Source organism: Sylvia atricapilla, chromosome 27, assembly GCF_009819655.1.
Source record: "Sylvia atricapilla isolate bSylAtr1 chromosome 27, bSylAtr1.pri, whole genome shotgun sequence".
NCBI lineage: Eukaryota > Metazoa > Chordata > Aves > Passeriformes > Sylviidae > Sylvia > Sylvia atricapilla.
The window spans coordinates 853,878-876,745 of NC_089166.1; the positions used below are offsets into that span (position 1 = coordinate 853,878).

General features: G+C 66.4%; 2 protein-coding genes and 2 non-coding genes across 6 annotated transcripts; 2 read left to right on the plus strand and 2 right to left on the minus strand.

Annotated features, from left to right (window-relative positions):
* Positions 1-443: 443 nt before the first annotated feature.
* Positions 444-515, minus strand: TRNAC-GCA (transfer RNA cysteine (anticodon GCA)). The gene has a single exon. It is a non-coding gene; the product is annotated as a tRNA-Cys (tRNA).
* A 3,215-nt stretch (positions 516-3,730) lies between these two features.
* Positions 3,731-6,666, plus strand: LOC136372233 (dickkopf-related protein 1-like). The gene is made up of 4 exons (XM_066336749.1): positions 3,731-3,888; positions 5,981-6,158; positions 6,267-6,462; positions 6,553-6,666. The coding sequence occupies exons 1-4, from the start codon at positions 3,742-3,744 to the stop codon at positions 6,605-6,607; spliced, it is 576 nt and encodes a 191-aa protein (XP_066192846.1). The 5' UTR covers positions 3,731-3,741; the 3' UTR covers positions 6,608-6,666.
* TRNAI-UAU (transfer RNA isoleucine (anticodon UAU)) lies at positions 5,636-5,725 on the plus strand. The gene is given in 2 exon segments: positions 5,636-5,673; positions 5,690-5,725. It is a non-coding gene; the product is annotated as a tRNA-Ile (tRNA).
* Positions 6,667-8,238: 1,572 nt separating the features above from the next.
* Positions 8,239-22,004, minus strand: CACNB1 (calcium voltage-gated channel auxiliary subunit beta 1). Of its 3 annotated transcripts, none has more exons than XM_066336818.1 (14): positions 21,875-22,004; positions 20,541-20,627; positions 18,997-19,116; positions 18,079-18,201; positions 17,854-17,990; positions 17,684-17,760; positions 13,430-13,449; positions 13,168-13,248; positions 13,015-13,073; positions 12,039-12,148; positions 11,290-11,441; positions 11,084-11,179; positions 10,274-10,459; positions 8,239-8,613 (listed from the first exon to the last, which is right to left on the minus strand). In XM_066336818.1, exons 1-14 carry the CDS (start codon positions 21,959-21,961, stop codon positions 8,239-8,241), a joined length of 1,710 nt encoding a protein of 569 aa, XP_066192915.1. In that variant the 5' UTR covers positions 21,962-22,004. The 3 variants fall into 3 exon arrangements, with proteins under 3 accessions (XP_066192915.1, XP_066192914.1, XP_066192916.1); XM_066336817.1 differs by lacking the exon at positions 13,430-13,449 and adding an exon at positions 17,310-17,455; XM_066336819.1 differs by lacking the exons at positions 8,239-8,613; positions 13,430-13,449 and adding an exon at positions 17,310-17,455 and having other exon boundaries at positions 9,755-10,459.
* Positions 22,005-22,868: the final 864 nt, after the last annotated feature.

A 22,868-nucleotide genomic window follows, 5' to 3' on the forward strand; every position in this document is an offset into this window, starting at 1 on the left:
GGGGCCCCCAAACCACAGGATCACCGCAGACCCCTTATTTTGGGGGGCTCCGGCCGCAGCCCCTGAGCCCTGACTGCCGGGGCAGGAGGGGGCTGCACGACCCCCGGGATGTGCCCCGTGTCCGGAGCCTGGACAGCGATGCTGAACCCCCCAATCCCTGCCCCGCACCCCACGGGCAAAGCCGGGGGTCTCGGGGACCATGTGGGGGTCCTGCGGCTGCTCCGAGCTGAGGAAGCAAAGGGGAGAAAGCGACTTTTTTGGGGATCTCCGAGAGCTGGGTGCATCCTGCTCCAAAACAAAGCGGCGACCCCAGCGCTGGCACCCGAGGGTGGGGGAGCCGTGGGGGGCTCCCCTCGCTGCCGGGGGGTCGGGGGACAGATGGAAAAGTGAGAAAAACAAAGTGGGGACCTCCCCAAAAAAAGTGAGAGGAAAGAAGGAAAACAAGGGGGCACCCGGATTTGAACCGGGGACCTCTTGATCTGCAGTCAAATGCTCTACCACTGAGCTATACCCCCGCTGCGGAGCGCCGGCCGCCGGTGCAGATTGCACTGTCACCGCGGGGACACCGGGACATGGACATTCCCGGTCCGTGGGGACACCGGGACATGGATATTCCCGGTCCGTGGGGACACCGGGACACGGACACCCCTGTCCGTGGGGACACCGGGACATGGATATTCCCGGTCCGTGGGGACATCGGGACACGGACACCCCTGTCCGCGGGGACATCGGGACACGGACAACCCTCTCTCTGCGGGGACACTGACACTCCTGTCCGTGGGGACACCGGGACATGGATCTTCCCTGTCCGTGGGGACACCGGGACACTGACACTCCTGTCCGCGGGGACACCGGGACACTGACACTCCTGTCCGTGGGGACACCGGGACATGGATCTTCCCTGTCCGTGGGGACACCGGGACACTGACACCCCTGTCCGTGGGGACATCGGGACATGGGCACCCCACACACACAAACACACACACCCCCAAACCCGGACACCCCTCGGTCACGGACACCCCCAATCGTGGACACTTTCAATTCAAGTCACCCCCGCCCACGGACACCCCACACCCACAGACACCCCCCGAACACGGACACCCCCAAACACGGAGACACCCCCAAACACGGACACCCCCAATTATGGACACCCCACACACACCCACAGACACCCCCCAAACACGGACACCCCCGAACACGGACACCCCCAAACACGGACACCCCCGAACACGGACACCCCCAATTATGGACACCCCACACCCACCAATACCCCCCAACCACCCCTCCCACGGACACCCCCCAATGCCAGACACCCCCACGCACGGACACCCCACAAACACCGGAATCCCACAAACACGGACACCTCAAAATCACAGACACCCCCTACCTACTGACACCCCCCACCCAGGGACACCCCCACCCCACTGACGGACACCCCACACTCACATCCCCCGGTGTCCCCACACCTCCCGTGGAGTGGAGCAGAGGCCGCAGCCCCCCGGAACTCCCGTCACCCTCCTCCCGGGTGGCCCTGGGGGGGACACCGCACCCGCAGCCCCCCAAAACCCGGGGAACGAGCGGCCTGGGGCACCCCCCGAGCCTTATCCGGGCTGTGCGCCCCTGCACGGCTCGAGGGGGGACGTGAGACCCCCCAAAACTGCGAGCCCGGCTGTTTGGGGGGGCAGAGCTGCCGGCCGGGACCCCCGTGGGGAGGATTGGGGGGGATTATCCGGAGGTGGCGCTCCGGGCGAGCGCCCAGCGGGGGACGGATGGGGACAGCCCCGTGATGGTGTCCCCGAGCGGGGTCAATATTTGCTCCCAAAGCCGCCGGGTAAACACGCGGGGACAGGCGGGGAGGGGCAGGATCCTGCCGGTTCATCCCGGGCACTGAGCGGTCCTGGAACACCGGGAGGAAAGTTTGGGGTCACCCCAGGATCTCTGTGTCACCCCTCAGCCTGGGGAAACTGAGGCACGGGGGCAGCGGCGATGGAGAGGAATCTTTCCGGAGCGGGGAAGACTTCGGGAAAGGGGGACCCCCACATCCCTGGAGACCCCCAGCGCACCCCACTGCCAACTCCCGGCCCCTCCTCGCTGCTCTCGGGGTGATCCCACCCGGAGCGATCCCACCGGGAGCCGCGGATGCTCCCGGCCTGGACGGACCCGAAGTGTATTGCAGAGGGCCGGGGGGACGCGGGGACACCCCCCGCGTGTTTGGGGACATGGAGGTGACACCGTCTGGGGGATCCTGTCGCGGGGGGTCGCGGCCCGAGATAAGGGCCGGGCGATAAGGGCCGGGCCGGGCTGACACCCCATTAGCGGGGGCGTTAGGGAAGGTGACAATCCCGTCACCCCGGTCCCGGGAGGGGACACAGGGGACACGCAAACACGGGGCAGATGGCAGCGCTGTGCCCGCTCTGCCCGTTCTGGGGGTGCCAGCCTTTGCCCCCCGCTTTTCTCTCTGCCTCATCCCCGCTCTGCCTGCTCTGGGAAAAGGGAAAAAATCAGGGAATTGTGGGGTTGGGGGGCACAGGGTACCCCAAACTGCGCCAGTCAGCCCCCCGATATGTGGGGGGTACCCGGGGGGGTCCCAAGGCATGGGGTGGGTGACCCGAGGGGCTGGAGGGGACACGGGGCACCCCGAACTGCACCCCAAATCATCCCCAGTTATGGGGGAGACACAGGACACCCCAAATTGTATCCATGGCCATCCGGAGCTGTGGGGGGGACACGCGACACCCCAAAGTGCGCCCCCGGGCCTTTGGGGGACAGATGACACCCCAAAGTGCACCCACTGACCCTCTGAGTTACAGGAGACACAGGGAACCCCAAACTGCACCCAGAATCATTCCACTCCCTGTGGGGGACACAGGGAACCCCAAACCGCACCCCAAATCAGCACTCCGAAATACAGGGGCACACAGGACACCCCAAACTGCACCCCAAATCACCACTCCGAGATGTGGGAGCACACAGGACATCCCAAACCGCACCCAAAATCACCACTCCGAGCTATGGGAGGATACGGGGCACCCCAAACCGCACCCCAAATCAGCACTCCGAAATATAGGGGCACACAGAACACCCCAAACTGCACCCAAAATCTCTCTGAGGGCACACAGGACACCCAACAGTGCACCCCAAATCCAAGCTATGGGGGCGCACAGGACACTCCAGGCTGTAGCCACTGCCCCCCTGAGCTATGGGGGGGACACAGGACACCCCAAATCAGCACTCCGGGCTCGGGGGGGGACACCCCATGCTGTACCCACTGCCCCCCTGAGCTATGAGGGGACACACGACACCCCAAACCGCACCCAAAACTGCATCCATCACCCCTCTAAGCTATGAGGGGGGGACACAGGACACCCCAAACCGCACCCCAAATCAGTACTCCGAGCTATGGGGGGACACAGGACACCCCAAATCAGCACTCCGGGCTCGGGGGGGACACAGGACACCCCAAATCAGCACTCCGGGCTCGGGGGGGACACCCCAGGCTGTACCCGCGGCTGGCGCCGGAGCCAGACTGCCCCGGGGGGGGTCTGTTTGCTGTGGGGCCGCTGCCCCCCCGCCAGGGGAAGGCTGGCAATTATGGAAATCCCTTAACCCCTGATTGCCTCCTCCCACCCCATTAAATGGGCAAACACTTTTAGCGGCGGGGGGCGAGCCCGAGATTGCCGCCGGGGTTACAAAAACCCCTCGGGGACCTGCCGAGCCGCCACCGCCACCGCCGCCAGCACCATGGTGACATCGCCGGCTGTCCTGTGCCTTGTCGCCTGGCTCCTGCCGCCCGCCGCCGGGCACCTCTGGGCCTGGATGTTCTCCATGCCCCAGCACTCGCCTGATGCGGCAGCGCTGGGCAGGAGCCCCGGGGCCGACCTGGAGGAGGTGAGGAGTGAGGGGACCCCGGGGTGAGGGGGGACAGAGGGGTGGGTGATGGAGAGGGTGGGACACGGGCAGGGTAGGCTCAGGGTGAGCACAGGGATGTGTGACCCCGGGTTTGCAGCCTGGGTGGGCACAGGGGTGGGCACAGGGGGGGCACAGGGTGGGCATAGAGTGGGATTTGCAGCCTGGGTGGGCACAGGGATGTGTGACCCCGGATTTTCAGCCAGAGTGGGCACAGAGCGGGGTTTGCAGCCCCGGGATTCTCAGGGGTGGATTTCCAGCCAGGGTGGGCTCAGGGTGGGCACAGAACGGGGTTTGCAGCCCTGGTGGGCTCAGGGGTGGGCACAGGGATGTGTGACCCCGGATTTCCAGCCAGGGTGGGCACAGAGATGAGTTTGCAGTTTGAGTGGGAGCAGGGTGGGCACAGGGATGTGTGACCGCGGATTTCCAGCCAGGGTGGGCTGAGGATGGGCTCAGGGTGGGCACAGAACGGGGTTTGCCGCTCGGGCGGGAGCAGGGTGGGCCCAGAGGCGGTTTGGAGCCAAGGTTTGGATTTCGCAGCAGGAATTTGGGCACAGAGGGGGCGCAGGGGCAGGTGCAGCAGTTCCCCGGGCGGGATGAGCACAGGGATGGAAAAGGAGCTTAGACCCGACATTGTCAGCCGGGGCGATGTCACCCGCGGTGACCCCACGATGTTCTGCCGGGGAAGGGGACACGGGGCTCCGTGTGCAGCCTGGGGGGGACACGGGGGGTCCGTTTGCCACCGGGAGGGGACACACGGCTGGTCCCTCTGCAGCCGGGGATGGACACGGGGGTGTCCATCTCCATCCGGGAGCGGACACGGGGGTTTCCATGTCCATCCAGGAGTGGACACGGGGTGTCCCTTTGTAGCCAGGAGTGGACTCGGGGTGTCCATCTCCATCCAGGGCTGGTCCCGGGGTGTCCATCTCCATCCAGGGGTGCTCTCGAGGTGTCCATCTCCACCCGGGGCTGGTCCCGGGGTGCGGGGTCGGGTCCGGGGCTGGTCCCGGGGTGTCCATCTCCATCCAGGGCTGGTCCCGGGGTGTCCATCTCCCCCCGGGGCTGCTCTCGGGGTGTCCATCTCCCCCCGGGGCTGCTCTCGGGGTGTGATCTCCCCCCGGGGCTGCTCTCGGGGTGTCCATCTCCCCCCGGGGCTGCTCTCGGGGTGTGATCTCCCCCCGGGCTGCTCTCGGGGTGTGATCTCCTCCCGGGGCTGCTCTCGGGGTGTCCATCTCCCCCCGGGGCTGCTCTCGGGGTGTCCATCTCCCCCCGGGGCTGCTCTCGGGGTGTGATCTCCCCCCGGGGCTGCTCTCGGGGTGTGATCTCCCCCCGAGGCTGCTCTCGGGGTGTGATCTCCCCCCGGGGCTGCTCTCGGGGTGTCCATCTCCCCCCGAGGCTGCTCTCGGGGTGTCCATCTCCCCCCGGGGCTGCTCTCGGGGTGTGATCTCCCCCGGGGCTGCTCTCGGTGTGTGATCTCCCCCCGGGGCTGCTCTCGGGGTGTCCATCTCTCCCCGGGGCTGCTCTCGGGGTGTGATGTCCCCCCGGGGCTGGTCCCGGGGTGTGATCTCCCCCCGGGGCTGCTCTCGGGGTGTGATCTCCCCCCGGGGCTGGTCCCGGGGTGTGATGTCCCCCCGGGGCTGCTCTCGGGGTGTGATGTCCCCCCGGGGCCGGGCCCGGTGCGGTGGCGGCGGGGCCGCCAGGGGGCGCGGTGGCCGCGGTGGCGCCGGGCGCTCCAGTGGCGCAATCGGTCAGCGCGCGGTACTTATAGGGCGGTACACGAGCGATGCCGAGGTTGTGAGTTCGAGCCTCACCTGGAGCAGGACTTTTGTGGGGGTCCGCGCCGCTCCCCCCGTATTGCTCCTACACCCAACCGCGCCAACGGGTTTTCTTTTCCCGAGTTAAAAAATATCCTGGAACCCCAGCCTGGCCGGACTCGGCCCCCCAAATCCCCGCAGCACTCCCACGGCCAACCTCAATGGAGGGTTTTGCGCCGTTCCTATCCTGTCTCGTGGTCAGCGATGAGGTGCGGGATGATGAGGTGTGACCCCCCCTGACAGTGTCCCCTCCTCCACAGGTGACCCCGTGCAGCCCGGCCACCCCCTGCGGGCCCGGCCACTTCTGTGACGAGCACTTCGGGCTGTGCCTGCCCGCCCGGCCCGAGGGGCACTACTGCCGCCACGACCCGCACTGCGCCCACGGCCTCGTCTGCATGTTCGGCAAGTGCCAGCAGCCCGCGGCCCCCGGGCAGGACGGTGAGTGGCTTTGGGGGGGACACCACGCCTGAGCAAAGGGGGTGTCACCACGCCGGGGTTCAGAGCGCGGATCGCCGTCCCTTAAGGTCATTTTTTTTGTGCCTCCAGGAGCGCGGTGCCAGCGGGACGAGGAGTGCGGGGCCGGCGGCTGCTGCGCTCGGCAGCACGGGGAACGCGTCTGCCAGCGGCGCCTGGCGCTGGCGCAGAGCTGCCACGTCCCCCCCGGGGGTCTCGCCTTCAGCATCAACCAAGTGTGCCCCTGCCAGGCCGGCCTGGTCTGCCGGCCCTCCGCGCCGCCCCGAGAGTGAGTACGGGGCTGGCTGTGGGGCGGGGGGACACCCTTGGGCGCGCCAGGGGCGGAGGTGTCACCGATGTCGCCGTGTGTTGTCCGCAGGAGAGCGTTCGACTACCGGCCGGAGAAAAGCGAGTGGCGGTGCCGGCAGCCCTGAGAGCTCCTGCTGTTTGTATTTATTGTCTGTAAATAGCGCGTCCGCGGCGTGTCCGGAGCCGGCCCGGGTGAAAAGCCGGCGTCGGGTCTTGTCCCCGGAGCCGGGCGGGTCCTGGCTCCATCCTCACCCCTCCGAGCCGGGGGCGGTGCGGGGCTCACCGCAGAGCTGAGCTGTGCCCGGTCTCAGCCGCGGTGGCCGCAGTGTCCCCAGTGTCACCACCCCCCAGCAGGCTCAGGCGTGGGACAGGTGTCACCGAAACGTTTATTACAAAGAACCAAGCGAGCGGGGCCAGTCCCCTCCTCTCCCTCCTCTCCCCAACACACACACACACCAAGGAGAATAAATAAATAAAATACATTTTTTTTTTGTCGGGTCTTTAAATTAAAAGTCGGTGGAGTGACAAAAACACGGGACGTCCCTCTGCCCGCGGTGGGGGGGGGGGGGGGCCGGGGAAAGGTCCCACCGCCCGGATTTTGGCCGCCACGGGGGCGAGCGCTGGGGCGAGGGGGGCTCAAAGCACTTGGCAGGCAGTGACACTGAGTCCCCCCTCCCCAAAATAAAAGGGGGAAACTGAGGCACACGTAGGTGGCGGCTTGGCAGCGACAGAGCTGGGTGCCCCCCCTCCCCAAGGCCCCCGACCCGGGCTGGTGGTCTGGGTAAGGCAGTGACCCCGGGGACCCCCAGCAGCGCCCCCGGGGGTGGGGGGCGAGGGGCCAGCCCCGTTCCCGCGGTGAGGGGTGGGGTGTCCCCAGCCCGCCCTGGTGTGGTCACCCCGCAGAGTTTTTTGGGGATGGGGGAGGCACAAGGGACTCCCCGGGGCGGGCACAGGACAAGGCAGTGCACCGGAGGGTGGGCCGAGGGGGGACGGACAGAGGCTCACGGACGGACGGACAGACGGACACGGCTGGAGCGTGGACAGGCACGGCGGGCTGGGGGGGTGGAACAGGAAGGGACGGGGGGCCCAGGACAGCGGGACCCCCCCCCGGCAGGCCAGGGCTGGGCAGCTGTTAGCACAGGTTAGACCCCCAAAACTGGCTCAGATTCACCCCCCCCACCCCCCCCCCAATTCAGGCAGAGCCCCTCCAAGGCAAACACATGCAAACCGCCCCCACCCCCACCTCGGGGGGCACAGCCGGGGGCAGCGGGGAGCCCCCAAAGCCCCGCACACACCGCACACGCATGCACCCCCCCGGGGGGGCTGTGGGGACAGTGCCAGGCACTGGGGGACAGCTGGCAGGGACCCCCCCACCACCACGGCCAGCTCCGGGGGTCCCCCTGCAGCCGGGGGGACCCAAAAGCACCATGGAGGAGCGGGGGGCACCCAGCGGGCAGGGCTGGGGAGGGGGGACACGGCGCCCACCCCGTGCCTGGGGGGGGGGGACGGGGACACCTTTGGTCCCCTTTGGTCACTTGCTGTCCCTGCCGGGCAGGGAGGGCCCGAGGCACGGCGAGATGCTGTAGGGGGGCTGCGGCAGGAGGAGACCCCCCCTCAGTAAAGAATGGGGCAGGGGGAGCCCCCAGCGCAGCGCTGGCCGGGCTGGGGGCGGGCGGGGCACCGAGGCAACCAGCGGGACCATCCCGCACCCCAAAAGCAGCGCTGGGGGACAGCCCCCTGCCCGCAGCCCCTCACCCTAACGCATGTAAACGTCCCGGGCCCAGCCCTCCCCGTCGCTGTGGCCCAGCGCTTGGTGGCCTTTGGCTCGGCCCCGCTGTCCCCGCGCCTCCCGCCCGGGCTCGGTGCCGTCCCAGGAGCCGGGAGGCGGCTGCGCTCCGTCCCCGGGAGCGCCCGGCGGTTCTTCCTCCACGGGATCCATCTCGATGTCCATGCAGCACGAATCGCCGGGCTCCGAGTCCCGGCTGCCCGGAGCCTCCGTGTCGAAGGTGTCCTGACGGGACAGGCTGCGGGGACCCGGGCGGGCGGGCGGCGGGGGTCTGCTCTGCCCGCGACCCCCCGAATCCCCCGCGCCCTGCCGGAGGCGGCCGTGCTCCCCCTCCGGGTACGGAGCCTGGGTGCGAGAAGCAAGCACACCATGCGGGGATGGATGGATGGATGGATGGATGGATGGATGGGGGTCACTGGGGGCTCACTGGGGGTTAGTGGGGGGTTAGTGGGGGTCAGCCGGGCACGGAGAGGGGGACACACGCTGCTGCCCAGCCTGGCCTGGTGGCACGATGGCAGCAGAGCTCAGCCACGGGGACACGGGACACGGGGACATGGGGAGCGGCACAGGGAGGGGCGTGGAGCAGCAGCAGCGTGCGGCTCGCTGGAAGATTTAGCGACAGAGACAACACAGGACACGTGTCCCCCCTCTGTCCCCAACCCCCGGCGGTGGCACCGCAGTGGCCGCGGTGGGATGGGGCTGGGCCAGGACACCCCCAAACCCTGGCCCCCAGCACTGCTCCCCCAGAGAGGTGCGGGAATGGGGGTCTGGCACCCCAGCAGGAAGGCACAGGGTGGGTCTTGAAGGGGGCAGATCCCGGGGGTTCCCAATCCCCAGGGCAGCTCAGGGCCTTGGAGGAGGCACAGATTCCCAGGAGAGCCCGAATGTGGGGCTGGCACCAGTCCCAGCAGGGAGACTGATCCCTCCGACCCAGGAATGGGAGCGGGTCCCTGGGGTGACCCCAATCCCAGAGCAGTCCCACACCAGGGCTCTGCAGTACCCCCGGGGGGGGGCACAGGTTCCCAAAGGAACAGTCCCAGGGATGGTCCCACTCCTGGGGGGCTGTGGCTCTCCATGGTAACCCCAATCCCATGGGCTGCCCCAGCCCCAGGGCAGGTGACCCCACACCTTGGGTCCCCTGGGGTGACGCTGACCCCACAGGCAGCCCCAGTCCCAGGGAGGAGAGCAGATGACCCCAGGGACAACCCCACACCTGTGGGGTGGGGCTCATCCCATGGAGTGACCCCGATCCCAGGACAGGTGACCCCAGGGACAATCCCACACCTGAGGGGCACAGTCCCATGGAGTGACCCCGATCCCAGGACAGGTGACCCCAGGGACAATCCCACACCTGTGGGGCACAGTCCCATGGAGTGACCCCGATCCCAGGACAGGTGACCCCAGGGACAACCCCACACCTGAGGGGCACAGTCCCATAGAGTGACCCCAATCCCAGGACAGGTGACCCCAGGGACAATCCCACACCTGTGGGGTGGGGCTCATCCCATGGAGTGACCCCAATCCCAGGACAGGTGACCCCAGGGACAACCCCACACCTGAGGGGCACAGTCCCATGGAGTGACCCTGATCCCAGGACAGGTGACCCCAGGGACAACCCCACACCTGAGGGGCACAGTCCCATAGAGTGACCCTGATCCCAGGACAGGTGACCCCAGGGACAATCCCACACCTGTGGGGTGGGGCTCATCCCATGGAGTGACCCTGACCCAGGGACAGGTGACCCCAGGGACAATCCCACACCTGTGGGGTGGGGCTCATCCCATGGAGTGACCCCAATCCCAGGACAGGTGACCCCAGGGACAACCCCACACCTGGGGGCGCTGTAACTCCCCGCGCTGTCCCCAAGGCCTGGTGGGGGCGGGCTGTCCCCGCTGTCCCCGGTGCCACCTCACAGCGCGTGCTCCTCCAGGGCTCCGGGGGGGCTGGGGGTGGCCTCGCGGCCCCAGAGGTTGAGGTTCCTGCGCAGCGAGGTGAGCACCTGTACCTGGAGGTTGGAGACGGGCGCGGGGCTGGCGGCCAGCGCGGCCGTGGCCATGGTGCGGTTCAGCAGCGGGTTCGGGGGGTTGCTGCTGGGCGGGTGCGTGGCCTTCCAGTAAGCCTCCAGGTACTCGGCCAGGTGCTCGCAGGCCTCCTCCAGCTGGTTCTCGTCCAGCACGATGTCGAACATCTCCTGGGGAACGGGCGGGGGACGGTGGGAGAGGGAGGGGTTAATGGGATGTGGGGCGGAGAATGTGGGACAGGGCGGGGACAACGGGACAGGGAGGGACAGCTGGACATGGGGGAGAGCCTGTGGGACAGGGTGGGGACAGTGGGACAGGGTGGGGTCACTGGGACAAGTTAGGGTCACTGGGACAGGATGGAGCCTATGGGATAGGGTGGGGTACCTGTACATGGGGCAGAGCCTGTGGGACAGGGTGTGGACAGTGGGACAGGGTGGGGCACCTGGACATGGCAGGGGGATAATGGGACAAGCTGGAGCCTATGGGACAGGGTGGAGTCACCGGGACAGGGTGGGGTCGCTGGGACAGGTTAGGGTCACTGGGACAGGGTGGAGCCTATGGGACAGGGTGGGGTCACTGGGACAGGGTGGGGTCACTGGGACAGGGTGGAGCCTATGGGACAGGGTGGGGCCTATGGGACACGGCGGGGACAATGGGACAGGGCGGGGACAATGGGACAAGTCAGGGACAATGGGACAGGGTGGGCAGATATTGGGCAGGGGGTGGGCGGGGCAGGTCAGGGTGTGGTCAGGGTGTGGTCGGGGCAGGTCAGGGCGGGGTCAGGACACACTCACAGGCGGACACTGTGCCAGCTTGTCCGAAGCCACCATCTGCACGTTGAGATGCTTGGCCTGAGACTTCCCCCTGGACTTCACCAGCCGCTGCAGCACCTGGGCAGGAGGGGACAATCCTGGCGACACGGCCGGCCCCTGCCTGTCCCTGCCAGCAGGACAAGGAGCGGCTGGCACTGCCCCTCGCCCAGCGCAGGGCCCGCACCCACCTTGGGGGAGGTGATTTTGATGTAGACGATGATGGGCGCCAGCGAGGTCTTGGCCAACTGCGCCGGGTGGTTGATGGTGTCCGCGTCCAGGGCCACCAACTGCAGCGTCCGGGCCAGCTCGAAAATCCGCTCGGTCTCGCTCTGCACCTCGGCTGCGGAGGGGACACGCGGGGACAGCGTGAGGGGACAACGCCGGGGGATGTGATTGAGGGCCACGGGGAGGGGACAGCAGCAGGAGGGGGTTTGGCCACCTCGGTGTCACCGCAGGAGTCCCCCCACCCCAAACCACGCACACACAGAGGAGGGGATCAGCCCCCGCGGTGTCACCAGGGTGTCACCAGGGTGTCACCAGGGTGTCCCCAACCCTCAGAGTCTGTCCCAGCGCCCGGGCAGGGCCAGCTGGGGGTAGAGGGGATGGGGGGGTCCCTGTTACGTACCCAAGACATCTGTATCAGGAGCAGGAGGGGAAGAAGGAGGCGGCGCGGAGGGGAGGAACCCCAAAAGAAAAGAGAAATAGGAAAAGAGAAAAAACAAAGGAAAAAAATAGGAAAAAAAAACCCACAACAGAGAAGATAAAAGAGGAAGAGGAGGAGGAGGAGGAGGAGGAGGAGGAGAGGCACTGAGTCACACGGGGGGAGCACAGGGCCCCCCGTTAGTCACCCCACCCCCCGGGCCGGGCTGGGGGGGCTGATACAGATGGAGGCTTGGGGGGTCCTGGGGGGTCCTGGGGGGTCCCGGGGGGGCCGTACCCAGGCTGGAGCGGGTGCTGGAGCGCTCGATGATGGTGTGCTTGCTGGGGTTGTTGAGCACGGAGCGCTTGGCCAGCGAGATGTCGGCTGTCACCCGCGTGATGGAGATCCTGGGGACACAGCGGGGGCAGCCAGGGCGGGGGGGGGACACCCCTAAATCCAGCCCAAACCCTCCTCCGGGACCTCCCATTGTCACCCCCTTCCTGACACCCCAAATCCCCCTGGGACCTCATTGTCACCCCCTTCCTGACACCCCACTCTGCTGGAGAGGAAGGAGCTGGACCCACCCTGGTCAGAGTTTTCCTGTGGAATGAGAGGTCCCCCTATGGGATTTGGGGTCCCCTGTGGGATTAGGGGTCCCTTCCATGGTGTTAGGGGTCCCCTCGTGAGTTTATGGGTCCCTTTCTGGGTTTAGGAGTCTCCCATGAGTTTAGGGGTTTCTCTGTGGGGTCCCACATGGGGTTAGGGCCCCCTCTGTGGGTTTAGGGGTCTCCCATGAGTTTAGAAGTCCCTCTGTGGGGTTAGGGGTCCCCACATGGGGTTAGGAGTCCCTCTGTGGGTTTAGGAGTTTCTCTATGGTTTTAGGGGGTCCCTCTATGGGTTTAGGGGTCCCTCTGTGAGTTTAGGGGTCCCTCTGTGGGTTATGGGGTCCCTCTATGGGTTTAGGGGTCCCTCTATGGGTTATGGGGACCCTCTGTGGGTTATGGGGTCCCTCAGTGGGTTTAGAGGACCCTCCGTGGGTTTAGGGGACCCTCAGTGGGTTTAGGGGACCCTCTATGGGGTTAGGGGTCCCCACATGGGGTTAAAGGTCCCTCTATGGGTTTAGGGGTCCCTCTATGAGTTTAGGGGTCCCTCTATGGTTTTAGGGGTCCCTCAGTGGGTTATGGGGTCCCTCAGTGGGTTTAGAGGATCCTCCGTGGGTTTAGGGGACCCTCAGTGGTTTAGGGGGTCCCTGGCCCTGCACTCCCCCCCTCACCTGCCATCAAAGCGATGCTTCAGGAAGTCGAAGAGCGCTTTCTGCATCATGTCCGTCACCTGGGCGGGGGCAGGACAGCGGGGACAAAGGGACATCGCGGGGCTGGGGTCCCCCGCGGAGGTCCCCGAGCTCTCCGCAGCCCGCAGCTCTCACCTCGTAACCCTTCAGCGAGGGTCCCACCAGGATGATGGGGCGCATGGAGGGCACCACGTCGTACGGGGGCACGTGCTCGGTCTGGGGACAGAGCCGGGTGTCACCGCGGCCGGGAGGGGACATTGGGGCACCTTCAGCTTCGCCCCACCCCCGCGGGGGCGGCTCTGGGGGTGGATTTTTTTTTTTGGGGGGGAGGGGGGCTGCAAGCGGGGGGCACCTCCCACCCCCCAGCCCCTGTCCCGGGGGTCCTGGCGCTACTCACCGACTTCTGCTTCTGCTTGGCTACGTCCCGGGGGCCGCGGGGGCCGGGGGGCGAGAGGAGACAAACAAGGCATGCGTGTTACCGCGGGCACGGGGCAGGCGACACGGGGACACGGGGATGTGTGTGTGACACGGGGACACGGGGATGTGTGACACGGGGATGTGTGTGTGACACAGGGATGTGTGTGTGACACAGGGATGTGTGTGTGTGACACGGGGATGTGTGTGTGTGACACGGGGACACAGGGATGTGTGACACAGGGATGTGTGTGTGTGACACGGGGACATGGGGCTGTGTGTGTGACACGGGGATGTGTGTGTGTGACACGGGGACACGGGGATGTGTGGCACAGGGATGTGTGTGTGTGACACAGGGATGTGTGTGTGTGACACGGGGACATGGGGCTGTGTGTGTGACACGGGGATGTGTGTGTGTGACACGGGGACACGGGGATGTGTGACACGGGGATGTGTGTGTGTGGCACGGAGGTGTGTGTGACACGGAGATATGTGTGTGACACGGGGACATGGGGATGTGTGTGTGACACGGGGACATGGGGCTGTGTGACAAGAGGCTGTGTGTGTGACACAGGGATGTGTGTGCGCGACACGGGGATATGTGTGTGACACGGGGCTGTGTGTGACACGGGGATGTGTGTGTGACATGGGGATGTGTGTATGACACGGGGATGTGTGTGTGACATGGGGACACGGGGACACGGAGCTGTGTGTGTGACACGGGGATGTGTGTGTGACATGGGGATGTGTGTGTGACACGGAGCTGTGTGTGTGATACGGGGATATTTTTGTGTTACACGGCGCTGTGTGACACGGGGATGTGTGTGCGTGACCCCCGGGGGAAGCCAGGGACACGGGGGTGTGACACAGGGACACGGGGCTGTGTGATACAGGGACGCGTGTGTGACACAGGGGCATGTGTGTGACACAGAAACACAGGGACACGTGTGTGACACAGGGACATGTGTGTGACTCTGAGGGAGCCAGGGACATGGAGATGTGTGACACACGGACAGGGGTATGTGACACAGGGACATGTATGTGACTCTGAGGGAGCCAGGGACATGGGGGTGTGTGACACAGGGACACAGGTGTGACCCCCACAGTGAGCCAAGGATATGGGTGTGACCCCCTGAGGGAGCCAGAGACATGCAGGTGTGACACAGGGACATGTGTGTGACCCCCAGGGTGAGCCAGGGACACATTTGTGACCCTGAGGTGACCCACGGACACACGTGTCACCCCCCCAGGGGAGCCTGGGACACATGTGTGTGTGACACAGGGACATTGGGGTGCGTGACACAGGGACATTGGGGTGTGTGACACAGGGACATGTGTGTGACACAGGGACATGCGCATAACCCCCAGGGGAGCCAGGCACACGGCGGTGACCCCCCGAGGGTGACCCAGGGATGTGTGTGACCCCGGGGTGACCCAGTGACACAATTGTGACCCTCCTAAGAGTGACCTAGGGACATGTGTGTGACCTGGGGGGTGACCCAGTGACACACGTGTGACCCAAGGGCCATGTGTGTGACCCAGAGGTGACCCAGGGACATGTGCATGACCCTCCGGGACACCCCAAAGACACATGTGTGACCTGGAATGTGACCCGGTGACACATAGGTGACCCAAAGGTGACCCAAGGGACACATGTGTGATTGATGGGGTGACGTGTGTGACCCAGGGGTCACCCAGGGACATGTGTGTCACCCATGGGATGCCCAAAGGACACGTGTGTGACCCAGGCCACACCCCAGGTGACACATGTGTGACACAGGTGGCCCCGGGGACAGTCACACACCGAGCACCGCCCACTCTGGGGTGGATTTGGGGCTCTGCAGGGTTTGGGGGGCAGCTGGGACCCCCCCAAGAGTGCCTGCAGACCCCCCCCGTCCCGCGGGGTGGTTGTGCCCGAACCCCCCAGCCCGGGCCGGGGGAGGAATAGTCCATTCTCACTCGCGGGGGGGATGAGACACGGCCGTGCTGGAACACACCATGCGCACACTGCGGGGGGAGGCAACCGGGAGGGGGGGCACGGGCTGATCCATCCCATGGGCTGGGGGGGAGAATACCCACGGGCTGATCCATCCCATGGGCTGGGGGGGAGAATACCCACGGGCTGATCCACCCCATGGGCTGGGGGGGGAAAACAGCCACGGGCTGATCCATCCCATGGGCTGGGGGGGGAAAACAGCCACGGGCTGATCCATCCCATGGGCTGGGGGGGGAGGGGACAGCCACGGGCTGATCCATCCCATGGGCTGGGGGGGAGAATAGCCACGGGCTGATCCATCCCAGGGGCTGGGGGGGAGAATAGCCACGGGCTGATCCATCCCATGGGCTGGGGGGGAGAATAGCCACGGGCTGATCCATCCCATGGGCTGGGGGGGAGAATAGCCACGGGCTGATCCATCCCATGGGCTGGGGGGGAGAATAGCCACGGGCTGATCCATCCCAGGGGCTGGGGGGGGATCAGAGCCACGGGCTGATCCATCCCATGGGCTGGGGGGGAAAACAGCCACGGGCTGATCCATCCCATGGGCTGAGGGGGACTCATCCATCCCATGGGCTGGGGGGGACAGCCACGGGCTGATCCATCCCATGGGCTGGGGGGATCAGAGCCACGGGCTGATCCATCCCATGGGCTGGGGGGGGAGAATAGCCACGGGCTGATCCATCCTGTGGGCTGGGGGGGACTGATCCATCCCATGGGCTGGGGGGGGATGAGAGCCACGGGCTGATCCATCCCATGGGCTGGGGGGGAAAACAGCCACGGGCTGATCCATCCCATGGGCTGGGGGAGACTGATCCATCCCATGGGCTGGGGGAGACTGATCCATCCCATGGGCTGAGGGGGGAACTGATCCATCCCATGGGCTGAGGGGGGACAGCCACGGGTTGATCCATTCCATGGGCTGGGGCGGGGGGGGGGGATCACAGCCACAGGCTGATCCATCCCATGGATCAATCATGGGGGGGAACAGCCATGGGCTGATCCATGGGGGGATCATGTATCATGGGGGAATGTCACCATGGATGGATTGGATGAAAGCAACCCACAGATCACAAGGGGATCACAGCCACGGCCTGATCCACCGCTCAGTCTAGGGGGGGATGCAGCCATGGACTGATCCATCCTACGGTCCATGGGGAAGTATCACTTATGGATTGATCCATTCCATGGACCACAGGTGGGGCACAGCCACGGACTGATCCATCCCATTGACAACAGGGGGGTCAGCCACAGACTGATCCATCCACAGTCCATGGCGGGGATGCAGCCACGGGCTGATCCATCCATAGTCCATGGGGGGGATGCAGCCACGGGCTGATCCATCCCATTGACAACCGGGGGGTCAGCCACAGACTGATCCATCCACAGTCCATGGGGGGGGATGCAGCCACGGGCTGATCCATCCACAGTCCATGGGGGGATGCAGCCACGGGCTGATCCATCCCATTGACAACAGGGGGAGTCAGCCCCACTCTGCTCCCCAGGTGCAGGGCTCATCCCATTCTGCAGCACCGGGGGGCAGCGCGTGGCCCACAGCCCTGTGGGTGCCTCCAGCTCCATGGGGTGGCCCCCAGCTCCATGGGGTGTCCCCCAGCACCATGGGGTGAACCCCAGTCCCATGGGGTGACCCCCAGTCCCATGGGATGGCCCCTAGCCTCATGGCTGCCCCAGCCCCATGGGTGCCCCAGCTCCATGGGTCCCCCAGCTCCATGGGTGCCCCAGCTCCATGGGGTGACCCCCAGCCCCGTGGGTGCCCCCAGCCCCGTGGGTGCCCCCAGCCCCCCGGCAGTGTTAGGGCAGGCAGCGGGTGCAGCAGGCGGGGCGGGGGCCGGTGGGGGGCCGTTACCTTCCTAAAGAAAGGGATGCGCTTGTTGTGGGCGGGGGGGGTGGTGACACTGCTCACGCTACTCTTAGGGGAGCGCTGGGTCTCCATGGCCTCCTCCTCCTCTAACTCATCGGGATCAAAGGCAAAGCTAGGAGCGTCCAGGCCACCTGGGGACGGCCGGAGCCGCCGCACGGCAGGGAGAGAAGAAGAGCGATAATGGCGATGGAAGAAAGGGGGAAATGGAAATGGGGTGGTGGAGCTGGAAGAGGAGAAGCAGAGGACAGGGATCCCGGGGTAAATGGGGTCACCCTGCCTGCACCCGGGACTGAGGGGTCACCCATGGGGGAGGTGGGGGAAGGACCCCCCAGGGCCGAGGGGACCCGGGACACTCTTACCGCTGGCCGGGGGGGTGGGCCGGCGTGTCCCTGTCACCACATCGCCCAGGCTGGAGCTGGAGTTGTCACCCGATTTGCTGCGTGGGAGGAGCGCAGAGAGAGCGGGGTGAGGGTGGGATTGGGCGGGGGGTCCGGGGGAGAGCTGCGGGAGGGGTCGGGCTGAGCCCCACCTCGAGCTCAGGCGGCTCTGCCTCATCTTCTGCTCCTGCAGCAGCCGCATGTTCTCCAGCTTGACGGGGCTGGGGATGAAGCCCACCTCGCAGCCCTCCTTCACCAGCCGCCCGATCCACCAGTCGTTGTTGTACTTCTGCTCCGGGGACGGGGGGGAAAAAACACCTTAAAACCCCCCCAGGCCAGCCCCAGTGCTGCCCCCAGCGCCCCCAGCCCGCTCCCACCTCCTTGATGTGCAGGAAGTCCTTGGGCTCGAAGCAGATGGCCATGCCCTGCACGGGCACGTCGTCGGTGGCAGAAGGGTTGTAGCCCACGTTGGTGCGCACGGCGAAGGCCACCGGCTTGGTCTGCCGAGGGGAGAGGGGGTCAGCAGCTCCCCCTGCCCCAAAACGGGGAAATCCCACCCCAAAATGGGGAGATTCCACCCCAAAAAAGAGAGATTCCACCCCAAAACGGGGAGATTCCACCCCAAAACAGAGAGATCCCACCCCAAAACAGAGAGATTCCACCCCAAAACAGAGAGATCCCACCCCAAAACGGGGAGATTCCACCCCAAAACAGAGAGATCCCACCCCAAAACGGGGAGATTCCACCCCAAAACAGAGAGATTCCACCCCAAAACAGAGAGATCCCACCCTCTGCCACTCCAAAGTGGGGAGATCCCACATTCTGCCCCCCCAAAACAGAGATCCCACATTCTGCCCCCCCAAAACAGAGAGATCCCACCCTCTACTACCCCAAAAGGGGGAGATTCCACCCGCTGCAACCTCAAAGCAGGAGATCCCACCCCAAAACAGGAGATTCCACCCCAAAACGGGGAGATCCCAGCCCCTCATCCCACCCCGAGCAGGCAGGTGCCGGTGTCACTGTCCCAGCTGCGCTCGGCTCCCCACCAGCGTGGCCACAACCCCGGCCAGGAGCTAATGAGGGGCTCATTAGCTAATTGCCCCAGGCCCTCACAGTGTGAGGGACACTCAGCCGAGGCGAGAACCCAGGCTCCCAGTTCCACCCAGTAAGCCCCAGTGCCTCCCCCTCAGTGTCTCTCCAGAGGATGGGACACGGCAGGGATGGAGCAGGGGATATCGGGGGGTCCCTGTGCCGGGCCGGGGGGTCCCGGGGAGGCTCTGTCCCTGCTCTCCCACCTTGGCTTTCTCCAGCTGGGCCATGGCCTGGCGCTCAGCCTCCTTCCGCAGCGCCTCCCGGTCCTCCTCCAGCGACACATCCGAGTCCGAGGGGCGGCTGGTGTAGGACTCAGCCGAGCCCTGGGGAAGCAGACAGGGGGCTGAGCCCAACCTGTGCCCCCCCAGGACAGCGAGCCCATCCTCTGACCCTCCAGCATCATCTCACTGGTGCCGGTGCCCATCACTGTGACCACTGGGAGCCACCCTGGGGCCACCCTGGGGCCGCCCGGAGCCATCCTGGGGTTGTCCAGAGCCATCCCGGGGCTGTCCGGAGTCACCCGGAGCTGTCCGGAGTCACCCGGGGCTGTCCAGAGCCATCCCGGGATTGTCCAGAACCATCCCGGGGCTGTGCGGAGCCGTCCCGGGGCTGTCCGGAGCCATCCCGGGGCTGTCCGGAGCCATCCCGGGGCTGTCCGGAGCCACCGCAGCGGGGTCACGGCAGGAGAGGGACACGGCAGCTGTTGTCACCGCTCCGGCCGGGAACGTGACACCGGCCCGGCGCCTGCTCCCATCCCGCTCCCCGGGGCCTCTCCGAGAGCGGAGAAGGCAGCGGGGACCCCCCGAGTGTCCCCCACCTCAGGGTAGCCCTGGGGACAGCGCTGTCCCCTCCGCGGGGGCTCAGGGCAATGGGGACACGGCGCTGTGGGGCGACTCGGGGTCACCCCGGGACAAAGCTGGAGCTGAGGTGGGATCGGGGAGCCCCTGCTCAGGACCCCCAGGAGCACGGGGACACCCAAGGGACGTCCCAGCCTGCAGCAGTGGGTGACATGTGGGACACTCTCCTGCCCCACCAGAGCCCCTGGGGGCTGCAGGACCCTCACCCCTGATTTGTCCCAACCCCGGCGGTTTGGGGGTCACTCAACCCCTCTCCAAAGCCCCCCAACCACGGGGCTGCGGACCCCCAAAACCCCACGGGGCACAACCCGGCTGCCCTCTCCTCCTCCCCTCGGGGATGAGACTTCGGGGGGCTCACCAGAGCTGGGACACGACCCTGTCACCCCCCAGACCCCCCCCAGCTCCCGGGAGCAGCCCCACGGAGCCGAGGGGGGACCCGCGCTGAGGACAGAGCGGGTTGGGCCGGGGGGCTCCCGGGGGGCACCGGGGGGTCGCTCACCGGGCCAGAGGGGTGGTCTTTGCCGGGGATCTCCATGGTGGCAGCGCCGGGGGCGAGCGGGGCGGGCGCAGGGCCGGGCACGGGAGGGACTCAGGTTTCAGCCCCGGGTATATTTAGCCCGGTGCCGGGCAGGGGGTGGGAGCCGGGGGGGCCCCGCCGAGCCACAGGGTTGGGGAAGGCGGGTTTGGTGCCAGCTGGGGGACACCGGGGCTGTGTCACCCCAAAAAGGGACAGGGAGGGGCTGCAATTTAAGGTGGGACCTCTCCAGCAGCCACGGCAGAGCAGAGAGGGGCCCAGGGCACAGCCAGGCCGAGCTCGGTGTGACCCCTCCTCAGTCCTCGGGGGGTAAAAGACGGCCGGGACCCCCCAAAAGTGCCGGGGACCCCCTCACCTGCCGGACGAAGCTGTTGGAGGTGGTGTCGGAGGAGGTGCTGCCGTCCGAGCGCTTGAAGCGGCTCTTGCGCCGGCTGTACTTGCCCTGGGGACAGGAGAGGGGACAGCAGAGGGGAGCGCTGGGACCCCCAAAACTCCGCACAGGACTCGGGGGGGCAGCGCTGCAGCCCCCAGCCCCCGCTCCCAACCCATCCACCCCCAAACTGCAGCTGAACCCCGCTCGGGGGGGTCGGGATGGGATGGGGTGGGATGGGATGGGATCCATGGGGTGGGGTGGGATCCGTGGGGTGGGATCCATGGGGTGGGATCCATGGGGTGGGATCCATGGGGTGGGATGGGGCTGCCCCTCCCCGGGGGCTATTGGGGGGCTGTGACCCCAACCCCACAGTGGGGCTGAGCAGGTTCAGAGGATCAGCCCCCCAACTCCAGCTCCCCCCAGTCAAACCAGAGCCCAAACCAGCCCACCCGGGGTGGGGGGGGTGACACCTGTGGGGGGCTCCCCACGCCCCCCTCCACCACCCCAGCGCCAGAGACCCCCCCACCATGGGCACCCACCCCCACGGGACCCCCGCTCCCTCCTGCTGGGATGGGCTGGAGGAGGTGGGGGTGTCCCAGTGCCCCCCCTTTGGGGTCAGTAAAAGGGGGGACAACGCCGTGGGGAGCGGGGCTGTCACCTCCCCAGTGCCCCCGAGGGACAGCTGGGCCCAGCTGCCACCCAGCCCGGGGCTGGGGGGTCCCCACGCTGGGTATTTTTAGGTCCAGGACCCCCCCCAACATGAGGGCTGAGGCTCAGTGAGGTTCAGCCTCTAACCCCTGGGAACCCTCACCCCAAAAACTGTCACCCCCCCAAGAGCAGGGGGAGAGGGGAGGGGTCTGTCCCCAGTGCCCCCCACCCCTCTGGGACCAGTGAGGGACAGGTCCCTCCTCCCCCCCAAACCAGAGGGGACAACCCCAGGGAAAGGGGGGGTGGGATGGGGGGAGCACCCCAAGAGTTTTCCCAATTCCTAAAAAACTTTCCCGGTGGGCACAACACCCCCCCCTCCCCCCAAAAAAAAACAACCCACCCACCAAACCCCCACCTGCCCAGGGGACTGGAAAACTGGGGGAGGCGGGATTGATTTGGGAGGCGAGACACCCCTTTATTTTGGGGTGCTGGGAGGGCGGCATCACCCCATTCTCGGCATTTTTTTGGGGGTGGGGGGGTTGAAGGGGTGAACCCCATCCCCACAGAGGGGAGAAATTCCACGGCATGAACCCCCCACCCCCTCCATTCCTCCAAAGGGGGGATGGGGGGCGATGCCACCCCCCCAAAAAGCCCCCCGGGGGTGTCACCTGGAGCGCGGCGTTGTCCAAGACGTCCATCTGGATGTCCTGCGTGGAGCTGTAAGGGGTCCGCGCCATGCCGCCTTCCCGCACCATGGAAGCGCCGGGCTCGGCGGGATTTTGGGATGGATGGGTGGGTGGGTGGGTGGATGGATGGGGGAAAAGGGGGGGGGGGGGGGGCGGGAGGGAAGAACCACACAGAGGAAGATGATGACGATGACGATGAAGCTCAGGCCTGGCCCCCGCGGTGACGGAGCGGGAGGAGGAGGAGGAGGAGGAGGAGGAAGGAGGAGGAGGAGTGGGGATGGCGCAGGGGGGAGCGAGGGCTGGGCGGCCGCTCCCGCACCGCCTTCTCGGGGGGATGGGGGATGCGGGAATGCGCCCCCTCCCCGCTCAGTGCCGGGGTTGGCACCCCCGCAGCGGCTCCTTCCCAAAAAATTGGGGGCCCCCTCCCCAATTTGGGGTGTTCGCCGCTGTTTGCCCGCCCAGCCTTTACACTCGCGGGTTAGGGGGGACCCCCAAAAAGAGCCAAGGGGTCACGGGGACCCCCAAAACGTCAGCGCTTCGAGCGGGATGTGCCAGTTCGGGAAGTCAGAGCTCCCTCGGGATAAGGCTGCCCTAAAAATCCAGGTTTTTTCCCCAAAACCTCCCCTGAGCCCCCTAAAGTGAGCTATCCCCGCTCTGTGTCACAGGGAGGGACACCCAGACCTCGCTGGCAGGCAGGACAATGTCCCCTGTGCCCTATCCCGGACACCCCGGCGACAATCCTGCCTCCTCAGGGACACGGAGGGGACAATCCCCGCCGTCCCCAGCTGAGTGCCCCCCCAGCCGGCTGTTGGAAAGTTAAAAATTCCTTTGCTCCCAGGCCGGCCCCACTCCAGAGGGGCTTTTCCTGCTCCCATCGCGGCTCCAGGGACAGCTGACACCACATTTTCCACCCTCGTTCCCCATCCATCACCACCTCCAGAGGACGGGGAAACCTTGGAGGGACGCGAAGGGCTCG